This window comes from Seriola lalandi, unplaced genomic scaffold (assembly GCF_002814215.2).
Source record: "Seriola lalandi dorsalis isolate HSWRI2012SDOR001 ecotype SW California unplaced genomic scaffold, Sedor1 jcf7180002054948, whole genome shotgun sequence".
NCBI classification, from domain to species: domain Eukaryota; kingdom Metazoa; phylum Chordata; class Actinopteri; order Carangiformes; family Carangidae; genus Seriola; species Seriola lalandi.
In genome coordinates this window covers 464,052-479,610 of record NW_019525499.1, presented here as the reverse complement: position 1 = coordinate 479,610, position 15,559 = coordinate 464,052, and the positions used below count along the sequence as shown (strand labels likewise).

The 15,559-nt window shown below is 39.8% G+C and overlaps 1 protein-coding gene across 2 annotated transcripts in view; it reads right to left on the bottom strand.

Moving 5' to 3' along the window:
* Positions 1–15,559, bottom strand: part of arid5b (AT-rich interaction domain 5B) — a 76,477-nt gene that overhangs the window by 15,649 nt on the left and 45,269 nt on the right. For both annotated transcript variants that reach the window (XM_023394407.2, XM_087170438.1), the window contains exons 5-6: positions 5,284–5,447; positions 3,442–3,721 (exon numbers count right to left, since the gene is read on the bottom strand). In XM_023394407.2, coding sequence (XP_023250175.1) covers positions 3,442–3,721; positions 5,284–5,447 — 444 coding nt within the window. The remainder of the gene's footprint in view (positions 1–3,441; positions 3,722–5,283; positions 5,448–15,559) is intronic.

The window sequence follows — 15,559 nt, the reverse complement described above, 5'->3', positions numbered from 1 at the left end:
TGCACACACACACACACACACACACACACACACACACACACACACACACACACAGGCTTTGGTTTAGAGAAGCTCATGCACACACACACCACACACACACACACACACACACACACACACACACACACACACACACACACACACACACACACACACACAGTTACTTGTTAATCTTGCAGATCAAGGACATTCAGAAGATACAATATAACCACAACTATTCCTGTTTTATTCCTCCTCAGTTCACTCTAGCTCTCATTTCTTTCAGCACCAATACAACATCAATGGCAGCAGCTGTAGAGTCAATATTAACCAAGTGATAAAAAATAGAAGGACAGCAAACTCGCATGAATAAACTGCAGCCACAGTTTTCTTCTCCGGCTGTACTGTTCCTCAAATGTAACAGCCAACTATTTTCTGTCATTTCCTGTGATTCAGGTGCTAGCGTGCATTCAGCCTCTATGAATGACTTCACTGAAGTAATATAGAGCTGCATTTATTTCTTTTTTCTTTTTTGCACAGTTAGTCAAGGACAGATGAATAGAGGCGTTACATACACTAGATCTAAAGAAAGGTGAAAAAGGTTTTTACAGCTGAGACAATTAGTTGATGGAAAGAAAAATAATCTGCAGCTATTTTTATAATCAATGAATTTGTATTTTCAGTAATTTTTTTAAGCAGGAATAGTGAAAAATGTCAAACAGTCTGGATCCAGTTGTTTTGTGTCATTTTGCTAAATATCTTTGGGCTTGTAACTGTTGGTTGGACAAAACAAGATATCTGAAGACGTCCCCTTGGACCCTGAGACATCGTGATGAACATTTTTGACATTTCACATTCACACAACGAATAATCAGTTAATGAAAAGACAAATAATTGGTAGATTAATCATTAGTTGCAGCCTTAAATACTGATAATCTAGTCATCGCCAAGATGTGCTTCTTTGTTTTTGTTTTCTGTGACAGTAAAGTTTAAATATCTTTGGGTTTTGGATTGTTGGTCAAACTAAACAAGAAATCTGAATATGTCAAATTATGAAGAAAATAATCAGCACATTGATTAAAAACCTCATTAGGTGCCATGAATGTGTCCAGCAACAGCTTGTCAACAAGTTACTTTGAAATTTATGATGGAAGTCAGTGTAAAATACATGTGATTATTACAGACGTGGAGTTAAGAGGCTGACTGGCCTCAGATCAGCACCTCTGCTCTAAGATGTTTAATACATGCAGCCCCTGAAGTGAAATATAAATTCGACATGAGAGTGAGGCAGGCAAACAAGTGGGCACTGTGTCAAAGCAGCAAAATTAAAATGACTGGATTTCAAATATGTAATGAGCCAGTTGTGGTAAAGGCAGATTCACTGCAATTTAATAGTTCATATGTCTCTGCTGGGCCGTCAACAGTCACAAACGCAGACTCCACAGCTCGGAGATGAGGTGGAATATACATTAATAGTCCATGTTTGGATTCAGATAGGGGGTTTTTCTTTTTGGACGTGAATCAAATGGATATTTTTAGCAGAGCAGCCAACAAAGCACGGGTAAGTCTGGTAAATCATTCAACCATCTGTTGCTTTGTTCAACTCCAGAGAACTTCATAAAAAGATTATTACTCAAATGCAACTTAAATAACATATTTTCAATTTTCCATTACAGGAAAGTGACTTCTTTGATCTTTTAATGCATTTGTAGCGAGTTGAAGGAAGAGCATGAAAACGGCACCTGATTACATCTGAGGGGTTTGTTGTATTAATTATAATGTGTTTCCCTTCTTTTTTTTTTTTTTCTCCCTCCTCTTTACATGTGCTGATGTGTGCTCGCTGCCAAGGACGAAGTTTAAACAGCATGATTTCACCATTTAATGAGGGCCTTGCTTATGATGTGTCTGCTTTTGAGATTCAAAGCATGTACTGTATGTAAAACAGTTGGCGCGTGGACCTCGACTTTATTCTCAGCTCAAACTGAGAAATGCCAACCAAAAGTAAAACATGTTGGGTATGTAATTCTCCCAACATCTCTCTCCACCCCCCCCACCCCCCCTATCTCCCTCAACCACAATGACCCATTTAAGCTACAACGTGTCGGCAGTCTAGATGACAGGATTGTCAAAATACCACGGTGAGGTTAGCAGAGTCGAGGCGACCACAGCTTACCTTCATGTAACAGTTTAGTGTAATGAGTTTTACTGAGCTATAAACTGTCACTGTTAAATTCAATAGACATCTCTCTCCCTCTCCTGCCTCTCGTTAATTTGCTGATGTTGTGGTGCTGTGATCTGATGTGAACGGCTAAATCTTTCTTGGCTCCTTTTGACATTAATGCAAATGTGATTTTTATTCCTTGAATAAAGACTGAGAAAAAAATGTGAAAACCACAGTTTGAGAAGAGAGCTCACGTTCTCATGTGTCTTGTCTCCAGATCAAAAACGTAAAAAAAGAAGAAAAAGAAGAAGCAGTTTTTCAGTTTCAAGAGACCAAAGTGTGCCCTTTATGATGTTTACGAGCATGTTTCTCCTCTCTGTCCTGTGTACACCGAGTGCAAGCTAAGCATACGACCTATATCAGAAATCTTTCATCTCGCGCAGACGTGTTTCCCATACATGTGATGTTCTTTTAACACAGTTAGAGGACGTTCTTGGCCTTCACAGGAAACCCCTTTGACAAGTGTGAGAAGATACTCTCTCCTTATATGAAAGCCGAGCAAAACGTGCTCTGACAGGGAGCCTCCGGAGTCTCTTACAAACTGAGAGACATGATTTCTCTCTACATATTCAACAATTATTCCTTTAGTTTATTACTACTGCAGATTTAAAGGTAAACAGCATTTGACTTATGGTATAAGGCCTGTAGTAGGTGGCAGCCACTCCCACTTCTTCCTCTCAAACTCTCATATTCTGTATAGTCAGGACCAAATCTTCCCCCTGACTTGACTCAAAAGCAGCTACTGCTTTCTCAACTGATCATGACGGGGGGGGCACTACAGGTGAGGTGTGGTTAGAGATGCTGATTAAAATCCACACAGTGGTTTTCCCCTGCATATTTCACTTTTGTATGACTTACAGAGTGCAGTTTCACTCTGATATCTAAACTCTAATTTGAAACATATACTTCTGTTTCTTATCTCTTTGCACAAGCTGCTTCGAGGTTCAAGTGTGTGTGTGTGTGTGTGTGTTTTTTTTTTCTTCTCTTTGCATGGAAATTCTGAATAGCTGTTTGTAGGCCTACTTTTATGCCTGTTCCCACACCGATAGTTTTTAATCCCTTTTCAGACTTCAGTGGTGTTATTACCTAAATCTCCTAAATAAACCAGGTAAAATGTATCCACACAAGCTTTACCATTAGACTACTGAGTTTAAACTACAGTACACTGTTGTTTAAACTACAGTACACTGTTGTTTAAACATTGCCAGTTAGGGAATAAGAGAATAAGTCGTCCTACTCACTCTGTTTGAAGCCGAGGAAGGGAATCCTCTCTATGGGCGTGTCTCTGTCTTTCATGTACTTGTAGAGTGCTACTAAGAAAGACTGCTCCTCCGCTCGACTCTCCTCTGATGTTTCCTCCTCTTTCTTCTCCTCCTTCTCGTTCCTCTCCTCCTTTTCCTTTTCCTTATCCTTCCCTCTCTCCTTGTCTTCAGCCGAGGATTTCTTGCCGAGGCCGTTGGCCTTGTGTTTGGCTGCTGGGGTTATTTTTCCGTTGGGTACCGTTTTACAGTTGGGTTTGACCTGCAGAGAGAGATCGTAAAGAGTCAGTGGATGTAATTTTAGATGAAAATTGAACCCTTAACAGAGTGTTATTCAAATGATGTCAGACGGTTTGGATGAAAAGTGTTTGGGCTTGAGCACAAACAAATATTCTTACAGGCCACAGAGGCAGCCTCTCATTGATTATCAATAAAGCAGCTCTTCTTGTCATCAAAGATTAGGAACAGATTAGTTTGACTGCAGCTTCGAGAGAGAATTGCTAATATTGATTTGACTGCTCCAAGGTCATAGGAATAAAAGCTGTGGAAGTAGCTTTCAGGGTAGATATTTCCTTCACTTTGAATATTACAACCACTGTCGCAGAGGGGCTCGATAAAAAGAAGCACTGAAAAATACACAATCAATGATACAAGTCTTTCAAAATCTCACTGATTTCTTTGAGATACTGCCAACGCAATACAAATTAGCCCTCCATTTTCTTCATCAAGGAACATGATTTCATTAGTAGTTGAGTGATTCTTCCCTGCCTCTTGTTTTGAGAAAACGCAGTGGGGAAAAAAAAAAAAGAAGTGAAAACATCTTGTTCCACTGAGGGACCATGTTGAATGTGTTTAAATGTCTATTGTTGTGGTTGGAGGAAGAGAAAAGACACACAGACAAAGAGAGTGCTGCTGAAAAGCTGGAAAGCTATCACGAGCTGATCTATAAATGAGCAAATTAGTCAGATGAAAACAAATTATGTTGGTTTGGAGCTGCGACGATTGGTTGATTAATCGATCGACAGAAAAATAGTCAGCAAATAGAAGATTAATTCGATGATTAATCATTTAAATCATTATCTAAGTTAAAGAAAATACCAGTCCCAGCTTGTCTTTTGTGACGGTTTGCTGCTTTTCTTAATCTTAATCTTAATCTTATGTGACAGTAAATTCAATATCAATTCATATTCTGTTAGGGAACTGTAATCTTTCACTGTAATTTATTAGAAAAAAACTGCTTCCATCAGCATCTGAAAAAACCTTGAAGTGGTTTGATAAAACAACATGAGTAATAAACATTTTCTGTAGTTGCCCTGAACAAAAGCTTCTCCCATAGAAAAAACCCTCCACCTGCTAAATATGTCCACTATGTCAACCTGTAATGTAACGTGTGGCCTTCACAGTCACGTGCGCTGCGTGCACTGTGCAGCATGTAACGCTGTACTGCTGCACCGCACTGTTGCTGTGTCTCTCACAGTGAATCACAAATTAAAATGCTGCCACCTTGTTTCTGTAACTGCTGACCTAGAAAGCAGCTGGTTGACACAAGTCAAGGTGTCACTACCGCACCACAGCAGCATGAAAGGAGACTTTAAGTTACTGTTTCCTGTATAACATGCTTTATTTATCTGAGAAAGATTTCCACGAGTGCTGCCTTTTGTGCTGTCTGAGCTATTGTGATGTGTATATTACATGAAGCCTTTTCAGCCTCATCTTTCTAATTTCTTTAATCTCTTATTTAATTGTTTTGTATTACCTCTCAGTCTGTCTCCGTGTGTGAATTTCTCACGTTATTTGATCTAATTTTATCTGGCCTTATCTTACCTTAGTAGTAGTTTTGCTCTCTGGGCTGCAGGGGTCCTGTGCTGCCACTGCTGTTGACCCCTGGGTTGACCCTGATGACCCTTGACCCTGAGCCTGACCCTGGGAGTCCCTCCTCTGAGAAATGGACAGTTTCTTCTTCCGAGGTCGCCCCTTCAGGTTTGGAGCTGAGGGAAAGGAAAACAGTGATAATGAGAACATCCATTTAGGTGGAAAAGCGTGTGCTATTGCAGCACTGTGTGATAAAAATCACTATGTCTTTTCACCTCTTTGCTGCCAACATTTGGTTAAGTCTAATATTTTTATCTTCACATATTTCATTTGAAAAGGAAGAATAAAAGAGATGTGAAAACTTTTATAGCCAGAAATCCATTTCCTCTCCGGGAACATCGACTTTTTGCTGAAAAAGGATGGAGGCTATGACAGGAACATTAACAATCAGGGAAAGGAATTTCACAGGCCTGCTAGCCTGTAGCTAATTATTTTTAAACTGGATTAGTGCAACATTGTGCTGAATGGGGTAGCAGGCTGCCAAATTGCTCCAATGTGCTAGTAAACACGATCCTCAAGTCCCCTCTCAGCCTAAAAGAGAAACTACATTTAAATTCAGACAGATGTATTTTGAATATTTCACATGAGGGCGTCGTAACAGTCAAGCAGTTAGTATAATGCTGTAAATGACAGACGCTGGTTAACCCACAAACCCACAAAAGGGAAGAAATTTTAAACAAACAGTCCCTGCTAAGAGAAATATTTGATACAGATGCTACAAAAACTCGGAGCTTGAATGTTTTTCTCACCACAACAGCATATAAAATACAATATAATAATGTTTTGTCTTGTTTTTCACAGCAGGACTGCACAGACAGCTGTTTCTGCATCATAAAGAATTACATTATACACCTCATATACACCTCAGATGCACTGATCATCATGGATCTATTTTTGGTTTCTCTCTGGTTAGCCTGCTCATGACTTAAAGCTGAACGCTGTTAATTAAAAACACATGAACCTGCCTGATAGGAGCTCTTTGTTTGAAAGGCTGGCAGATATAATTGCTCAGTTCACATTACACACACAATAAAGTATTTAAGCCCTCCAAGTCCTTTGTACACCCACGTTTATGTCAATCCGCGACAGTAATGTAACTTCTTGGAAGAGTGCCTTGCCTCCACGCAGCAACACAAACAGAGATAAGCTCAAAGGAGAGAAAAAGAGAGAGAGAGAGAGAGGGAGAGAGGGAGAGAAAGAGAAAGGGAGAAATAAAGAAAGAGAGAGAAACTTCAAATAGTCCAAGTTCAGTCACGTATTTCACAGCGTCAACGTTCTTTCCTTCCATCTGCAATGACAATTAAATCACATCCAAGGTTGTTCTCTGCCAAAAGGACCCTGTGATTATTTTTTGTCGGATCAAATTCCCATCAACAGAATTTTACAATAAGACTGGAGCTGAATAAAACTAAGAGGCAGTCATTAAAAAAAAGGGGTAAAATGATCACGACTCAGCAACCTATCACTTCATGTTGTTATTTTCACAACTGCTCCGCTGTGGAGAAACAACACGGGGGGAAAATTCCAAGGGCATTTGTTGTGCATTTGTCATCCCTTTGGCACAAAAAAAAACCAAACAAGTTTTCAGCAGTGTAATCTTTACTTAGAAAGCACTGGGTGTGTTTCTTCCTTCAGTGTTTTTCTCACTCTGCCGCTCACGCTGCCTCTTTTATTCTGCCAATTACTCATTAATGCTGAGAAATTACATAAACCCTATTATTTATTTATTTACTCATGGTTAATTTTGAAGGGACAGATACACAAGCACTAAATATTCATTGAATAGATAATGTCTCATATCATTACATTTATAGCCTCAGCTCATCTGTGATGCTTGGGCCTCCGAGAAAAAAAAATACATATGTAATTAATCAAGACGCAAAATATAAATATACTTTTACTCTAGATAAAATCTTGAGAACACTAACTGCTGGCTACATGCCAGACATACAGTATACAGAACATTAAAAAAGCACAAACATGACAGATAACTAATGCTTACAGCTTTGACTTGTAGGACATTTATTTTTTAACGTGACATCGGTTTAAACAAACGTCGCATAGGTCTGAGTGAGGTCACACTCTCAGCGCGGTACTGTTTTTAGTCCAATCACTAACCCCCTGACACCCTATACTGAGTTACATAACCTGGCTGTCTGTTTACATTTTTCATCGGGTCAAATACTGCTGCGTAAGAAAATGCTGCAATTACAGCAAAGCGCTGCTGCATAACACGTGGTGACACGACAGTGAGCGGGTTTGAATTCATTGACTTAGTGATAAAGGACGACCCGGACGCAGTCAAACAAAAACCCAGGTAGATATCACTGTAAACTGGGGGCCGTATGCTGCAGCGGTGTATTTTTGTAAACATGCACGAACAGGCACACAAGGTCAAGCGAAGACAATATTTCCTGTGCTGCAGACATTGTGCAGACCTTCTGATCTGCTCTCCTCGTGGCACTGTTGCATAAGGGAGGAATGCTCGGCTTTAGAATAACACAAAGAAAATCAAATGCAGACCGACTCTGCGCAGATTGATTTTCTAGAATGGAAACATAGACATTTATAGTCTGTGAAAAACAAAGCTAACATCACAGAATAGTGATTTTATAGCAGCCTGGGAGATGTGATATTTTTACCCCTCTGTGGGCATTAAGTGTTTTTGTCAGTGTACTAGAAAAGAAAGAGATCATTTAAGTATACACGATACTTCCCTCAACAAGCCAAAAATGGGCACAACAGTCATACAACAAAAAAATGGCTGCTGACCAAGTTACTAAGTTCCCATTGAGTTACTTATTTCTCACTCTGTCGTTTCTGCTTATCTGGGTCACTGACATGACTTGGAGACGTGCCTTGATGTGACCTGAGGACTCTTGCCTGGCCCCAGAAGGCACATGCACACACACACACACACACACACACACACACACACACACACACACACACACACACATACAGGTGAGGGGTATTCCCTGGGGTGTGAATCCATCATGTCTTGTCACAGAGCACAACCCCTGAGCCATGGAAGTCACAATGACTTTAGCGGCGAGATGCACAGCCTGACAACTTGATCTCCGGATGCAGCCGAACGCCCTCAGCTCTTAACAGATTTACAACACGGCCATGTCTAATAATTTCTACTACCACCCCCACTACACACACACACACACACACACACACACACACACACATATTCATTTAGTACAGCCCTAATACCTCTGTTTCATTGCTATTCAGTTGATGTCAATGATAATGAAAAACTCATTAGAGACAGCTCAGGAAGGGTTCTGACAGTTCTATGCATCAACAGAGTCGAGCCACAGGGAACCACAACAAAATGGACTGATTGATTGAGAGGCTGCTGGGAATGGAGAGACATATCAAGCCGACTGGAGAATTCAGCTGATGGATGCCTCAGTTGATAACGCTCACAAAATTGACTGGCTCAGTGTCTACATGTGTTCACTTAATGATTGTCTCTTTAAAGGAGGGCGGTTTCAAAAATCCTCTTTGAAGCAGATGGACAAATGATCGCTCTGATTATGCACATTTTTTTTTTTTTTTTTTTCGGTATTTGATTGGCAAATTGAAATGAAAAGCTGAGGGATCCAAAAAAAAATACTTTGGTGTGCTTTAGTAGATTAGCAGCCAACTCATCTGTTCACTCTGCAGTTTGGAATTACACTAATGACTGAAATAATTTGTCACAACTACAGATGTGTGCAGCTATTACCCATTTCTTCAGCCGCAGTAGTGGATATGGGTGAAGGGATGGAAATTTTGGTTGGTCAGTCAACTACTGAAATGTCTCGACAACTATTGACTAGATAACCATGAAGTTTGGTGCACACATTTATGTTTCTCTCAGGATGAATAGTAATTTGATGATTATTCATCCAGCAGGTCAAAATTTTAATTTGTCTAATATTTTAGTTTATGACCAAATACCTTCAAAAATAGTCGTGCCTACTAACTCCTATCAGTCTCAGCCGTAATTTGTGTTAATTAGCAAATGTTAACATGCTAAACTAAAAACAATAGTGAAAATTATTCCTGCTTAACTTCACCATGTTAGCATTGTAACTGTGAGCTTGTTAGCCTGTGGGCGTTTAGCTCAGAGGACTGATATGAATAAGTAAGTTAGTATGGCAGTAGACTCAGAAACCACAGTGATGGGACACTCTTGTTATTTCGCAATCGTCTCAGTAATCATATTACAGAAATGTGCAGTGAGGCTGTTATGAATGCTGATCATTCATTTTATGAACATTTATAAAGGTCAAGCTGGAATAAATCACTTATAAAGTTGTTGAGAAACACTAAAATGTAAAAGTCACTAATGATCATCAACACAACTCTGGTTCAAACATCCGGCTATAAAATCTGATGAGCTCGATAAACAACATTTTGTCAGTTACATACAAATGAAACGTAAATCTCTTTACAGATGCAACAACTGTTCTGACTCATCAGATGTGAAATAGTTACATCTCAAGAGTTTTCATCCCCCGGACAAATTGTGACTGACTGAAGAAGAATCTATTAGCTGCACTTTCCTGAAACAAAACTCCCACTCACATCTTTACTCAAACTCTTAATTCTTCAGTTTATTTTCAACTTCCCCTCACCATAATGAGGTCCAAGTTCAGACAGGGAGGTGAAGGAGGAGGAGGATGAGTAAGGCATGACTAGAACAAGCAGCGGTAGGTGAAAAACATGTTTTGACATATTTTGTTGTCTCACTTGGTTGCAAATTCACTAAAGGACTGACACCCACTCAGCAATTATCAGCATAGCTCACAGCCAAAGGTAACATTCATGTTGCAATACATGGCATTGTCAGTACAGTATGTCCCCCAGGACAGAACAGAATACAGTACAACTCTGTAATAAAAATAATTCACCTTTTGTGTAATCAAATTTCTCAATTAGATGAAAGAAATTTTAAGTAAGAGTGACATGCTCAAAAAGACAACATACTATGATGTGAAATGCAAATACAAAATACAATAAAAAGACAAAACATCCTGTTTACAAACCAGATCTTTAGAGCAAATATGCAGTGACCATTCAGCTCAGTTAAGCAGCACAGAGGCATTGACAAGCAGAGTTACGTCCCAGCTCTGTTATAATCAATATGAATTCTCCGAGAGAGATCCACTCAGTCAATTTAAAGTCACTCTTTAGTGAGTTACACAGTGAGAGGGCAGAGGACATAAAGGATGTTTAGCCAAACACAATGTAAAGTCATCTGTAAAACATCCTGCGAGTGCAGACCACAATAACCGCAGCTTTGGGACCAGTGTGTATCTGCACAGGTGAGAGGGAGAAATCCGCCCCTGGGTTAAATCAGTAAACGAAACACTAGCTGTGAATACGCCCACACACGGACAAAAGAAGGTCAGTCAGGTCTAACATACAGGGTTACAGTGGTGCATTGGAAATTTACAGCCAGTCATAAAACATAAAGCAGCATGACAGACAGTATTTAAACTCACACACTGAGCAGATGCATTTTTATGTATGTAAAAAGTCCCCATAATGAAGCAATAGATCTGGCGGAAAGGGGAACTTTGTCGATGGAAAACAGAAGCTGAGTGTTGTACTCCAAATTAGAATAAAACAGAATACAATAGAACTGAATAGAATGTGATTCATGAGATTCGAAATATGACTCATACGCAACGATAATAGTGCCTGTCAGAAAGCAAAAAAAAGAAGAAAAAACAGAGCCAAAGTAAATACAACCTAACAAAATAATGAATAAAACATAACAAATCATGATACAAAACACCCTCTGATACAACTCTTGAGACACAGACTTTAATCTGTAGAGCAGCGGAGCATTAAATGTGTGATCAGTGAAGTGATATTACACTTTGGTGGAACATTTTAACTCCACTGGAGGCACAGGGATGTGACAAGGGAGGCTCCAAAGCAGCAAGGCAACAGTACCAGAGAGAATATAAAACAGGCAGCGATGACTGATTCCTCTGCCAGCAGTGACAGGCGACACTGCGTCTTCACTATACATCAAAGATCTCAGAGGTTGGGAGAGATTTCAAGCATTCCTGCTCGAGGACTGCATGTTTCTGACCACAGCTTCAGGAGGCGACTGGAAATCCAGTTGCTGACTTTCTATTCTATTAAAAAGCACGTCTGAGCTAATGTCTCTTTTCTCCAGCTCATTTCTGAGTAAATACCTGATGTTTTCCTGGAAGGCGAGGTTTGTGAAACACATGTTACAAGTTACTGACACAAACTATCAGACCAACCTCAAGAAAACAAGATGTTAAACGGGAATATTCAATGTCTGAGCACATACATTCACAGCATACATCCCACTGAATATATATAAGAATTTTAAATGAGGTACATTTGCCTTTCAGACTGAAATGAAGATATACTGTATGCTATTTTGCACAAGGGGGGGGGGGGGGGGGGGGCATATCCCTGTCTCTTTTACAGTTTCAGTTAGATTTAAAATCATTATTTTGAAAATCTCTCCTCCCATTGTCCTCTGACTGCCCAGCTGTTGTAATCCAGGAGCAGAACGGAGCTCATGAAAATCTCTTTCACAGCAATGTTAAAGGCAAATTCTGGTATTTTTCCAACATACTATGAGACCTGCAAACTTTGCACCACAAAAACACAACTCAACAACACTGATCTGCCTCCTAAGCCTTTTCAAATAACTTTCAATTTTATATAAATTTTTGTTTTTACCACCCAAAGCGGATCCTTATGCAGTTAACAGAAAGGAGCTAATTCCAGGAGCTAATTTCTGTTTACTTTCGTGACTCAGACACAAGCCTGTCCTGATCCTCTTTGTATTGCAAGGCACATTTTTAATTCTTTTGTTGGGTGTACGGAAGGCAGACAGACCAGTGTCATTATTGTTATTTGCTAGGTTAATATAAATGTAAATGAATAGCTGAACAACCACAGACTTCACTGTGTCGCCCCCGCGTCTGAAACCAAAACTAAACTCTTGATTTTCCATATGTAAAGCGGTGAGTATTAAACGCTCCCTCCTCTCCATCATTTTGTTGCTGACTGTAGCCACCGTTGCATTTCACGTACTGATATCAGGCATTTTTGATGTGCTCATAATTCTCACTTTGTTACATCTGACAGCAGAGTTATTCCTCTGTTCCTGCGCTCGAGGCATGTTTCTGCGCAGAGTCATTTGAGACACACTGACAGCACAAAAAAAAAAAAAAAAAATTTAATGAACAGTAATACTTCAAGCATCTCTATCACTGCAATCATCAAAAAATTACACAATGTGCCCACAGAGTGAGGCAGAGTGTGTGGGTGGACAGAGTACATTGTTTTTATTAATCATCAAAACCTCCGTAGGTTGATAGATGATACAAGTGTTAATTAATTTCTCATAATTATACAGAGAGAGATCATTGTCGATAAACTGCAAAACATTTTGCAGCAGAAAGTAACAGTAGAGTGATTCATATTAGGTCAACCTCAGGGGGATTTAACATCAATAATACAGAAGTATTTTCATCACTGGTGTTATTTTCTTGCCTGTTTTTGCCTGCGAATGCAACTGCAGCATAAGAAGAGATATTTTTATGGCACTGTGGCTGAGAGCTATTCTGAATTTAATGAGGAATGCATTCAGCTCCCAGTCTAAGGCATGACGATGGATACTAGTTACTGTTATTACACAAACACATCCAAGTTTTAGCCAGGCCTTCAACAACAACAACCTCACCTTCCAATATGAAAGGAGGGAGGGAGGGAGGGAGGAGGAGAGAGACAGGCGGGGAGAAAAAGCACTAAACAGAACAACCCCCGAACAGCGAAGGCGACAATTTACATTTTTTTTTTCGCACCAGTGTTCAGAGTCAGTGAACAGAGGTGTGTTTGAAGAGAGCACCTGTATCAGGAACTGTTGTCCTGACTACTGACACACAGAAAATGACTGTACTACAAGGCTATTAGAGCATGTGCCTCAGAAGAAGGCAGGGATTAGTCCGGCTTGTTACTAAAAGAGCTCTAACAACAGTCCCCTGAGGTGCAGCAGCCGACTCATCCACAGGTCCTCAACAGCTTCTTGTAAACAGGTCTTTCTTTCTGACCACACAACACCTTCATTTACTCTGCTTCTACCTCTCTTTCAAGGAGGTCAAGTCAACCCAGATAACCTCCCCAAAAAAAACACACAAAAAAAATCCCATCTTGGTATTTTTTTTCAGATCTCAAAACCTAATTTGTTCAAGATTTCAGATATTTGTATCTGAGATTTCTCCACCCCAACACAATGGAGGTGAACTGAATTTTGCTTGTGACTCTCACATTTATTTATTCATTTATTCTGTTTATAGTTTCTTTTGAGAGGCATCAGAACAAATTTAAAACGTACATATTATCACCTAATAAAATTGTTATGGGTAAACTGTTAGCAAACAACAGTTTCCCGTTTACACATCCGAGCAACAACAGCACTCACTTGGAGTCCTATTTGTTGTGGTGTAAGCCAAATAATCAACTTTCCTTCTTGCTCCAGCTGCTAACGTTGTCTATCTGTTGTCTGGTGCTGGATGATGGGTTCATCAAACCTTTGTTTTAGCTGAAAACAGCTGCATCTGGAAATGAGTCTCATGAGAGCGAATAAATCAAAACCATGAACTGAAAGATGCTAAAACGTGAAGGGGTACCTGTAGAGTCAGGTGATAATCATTTGTCATTTGAATATAAAAAAAAAATAAATCGTTGGACCCACTTTCTAACTAAAGAAATGATCCCCTTGTTGTCTGTAGATTATCCAGAGAAACTGTTTCTGGGAAGACATATTGCTGATTGATTTTCCAATACTATGAGCACCACAAACTAAATTCCATTGACCTCCATTATTATGGGGTGCAGACAGAACCCCCCGCGCTAATTAAACCAAGGCTGTCTGCATGGTTAGATACCATTATGGTAAATGAAAAAAAAATTAATAATTTTGTGATTTGGTCGGACGTATCTTTTAAACAGACCCCCATGCGTGTGTTCAGAATGAATGCATAATATACTAACGCTGCAAAGAGAGGAATCTGTGTGAGACTCTCTGGGCTGGGGAGATTCTCAGCAGATCTCCTCTCCTTGTAGCAACAGCTCTAACACCCCGTTCCACTCTATTTCCCAAACCCATCATTTCCTATACAAATACTGCATTATATCGGCTACAGTCTGTTTTTATTTTCCTCAAAGACGATTCCCCTTAGCTGGCAGACTGACAGCTGTGTGTGCATGCATCATTATCTCCTTCACAGAGCTTGTCTGTTGCCGTAGCCTGTGGCAGACCTCAATCACACAGTATTAGAAATGACTTCAGTTTCCATGGAGTGCTGCGCTTTTGGCTGCTGCAGGTGCGCCGCGCATTATATGAACCAACGGGGATAAAGGTGAACTAGTTGTCCTGCCCATCTGGAACTACAGACGTGTAAGATCAGGGACCCGGGGCTAATAAGCTCATTTGATTTAGTTCACAAAAAGCTGAGACATAATGAGAGACAGAGTTGCTGATAATGTTCCAGTTCCTGGAAGTGGAGGTCATTGAGAGCAGTAAACTGTTAAAAAAAAACAAAAAAACGAAACATAACGCAGGTAAATGTAACTCGAAAGCATCCTGCGCGTTCTGAACAGCAGCTCAAACTTGCATGTTTTTATAATCAAGAAAAACAAGAGTGGTTTTCCAATTATGTTGCATTTGCAGATGCCATTCAGCAAAACCTTAAGAGAAACACTAATTCACATCAAGCCTTAATTTGAGACTTGTTGAGGTTTGAAATGCTGCTCAGGTCTGAGGTTTGAGCATACAGTCAGGTAATAAGATCCAGAATAGAGGGTCTGTGCTAATGCCTCGGTAGATAGTGCGCAGTAGATAAATCATGTTTATAGATTGATGTCTTCCTCTATGGCCTCTGTGAATATAACAAGATTGCTTCCAATTGCATCTAAATATGAGCTTTATGCATGCAAACACACTGCATAATAAAATACCGCGCGCATGGATATGGAATAAAGAGTCTCGCTTGCCATTTCAGGCTACAGCCCACCACACCGGCTATTATCTGCTGTTTATATTCTAATATGTGACTATCCTGTAAAAATGCTGCTTCTTTGTGTTAATCCTGACAATTTGTAGAAAATTCAAATCCAGCAGCACTGGGAGGAATACATCAATTCAAAGTGAAATCAATTCTTACCCCCC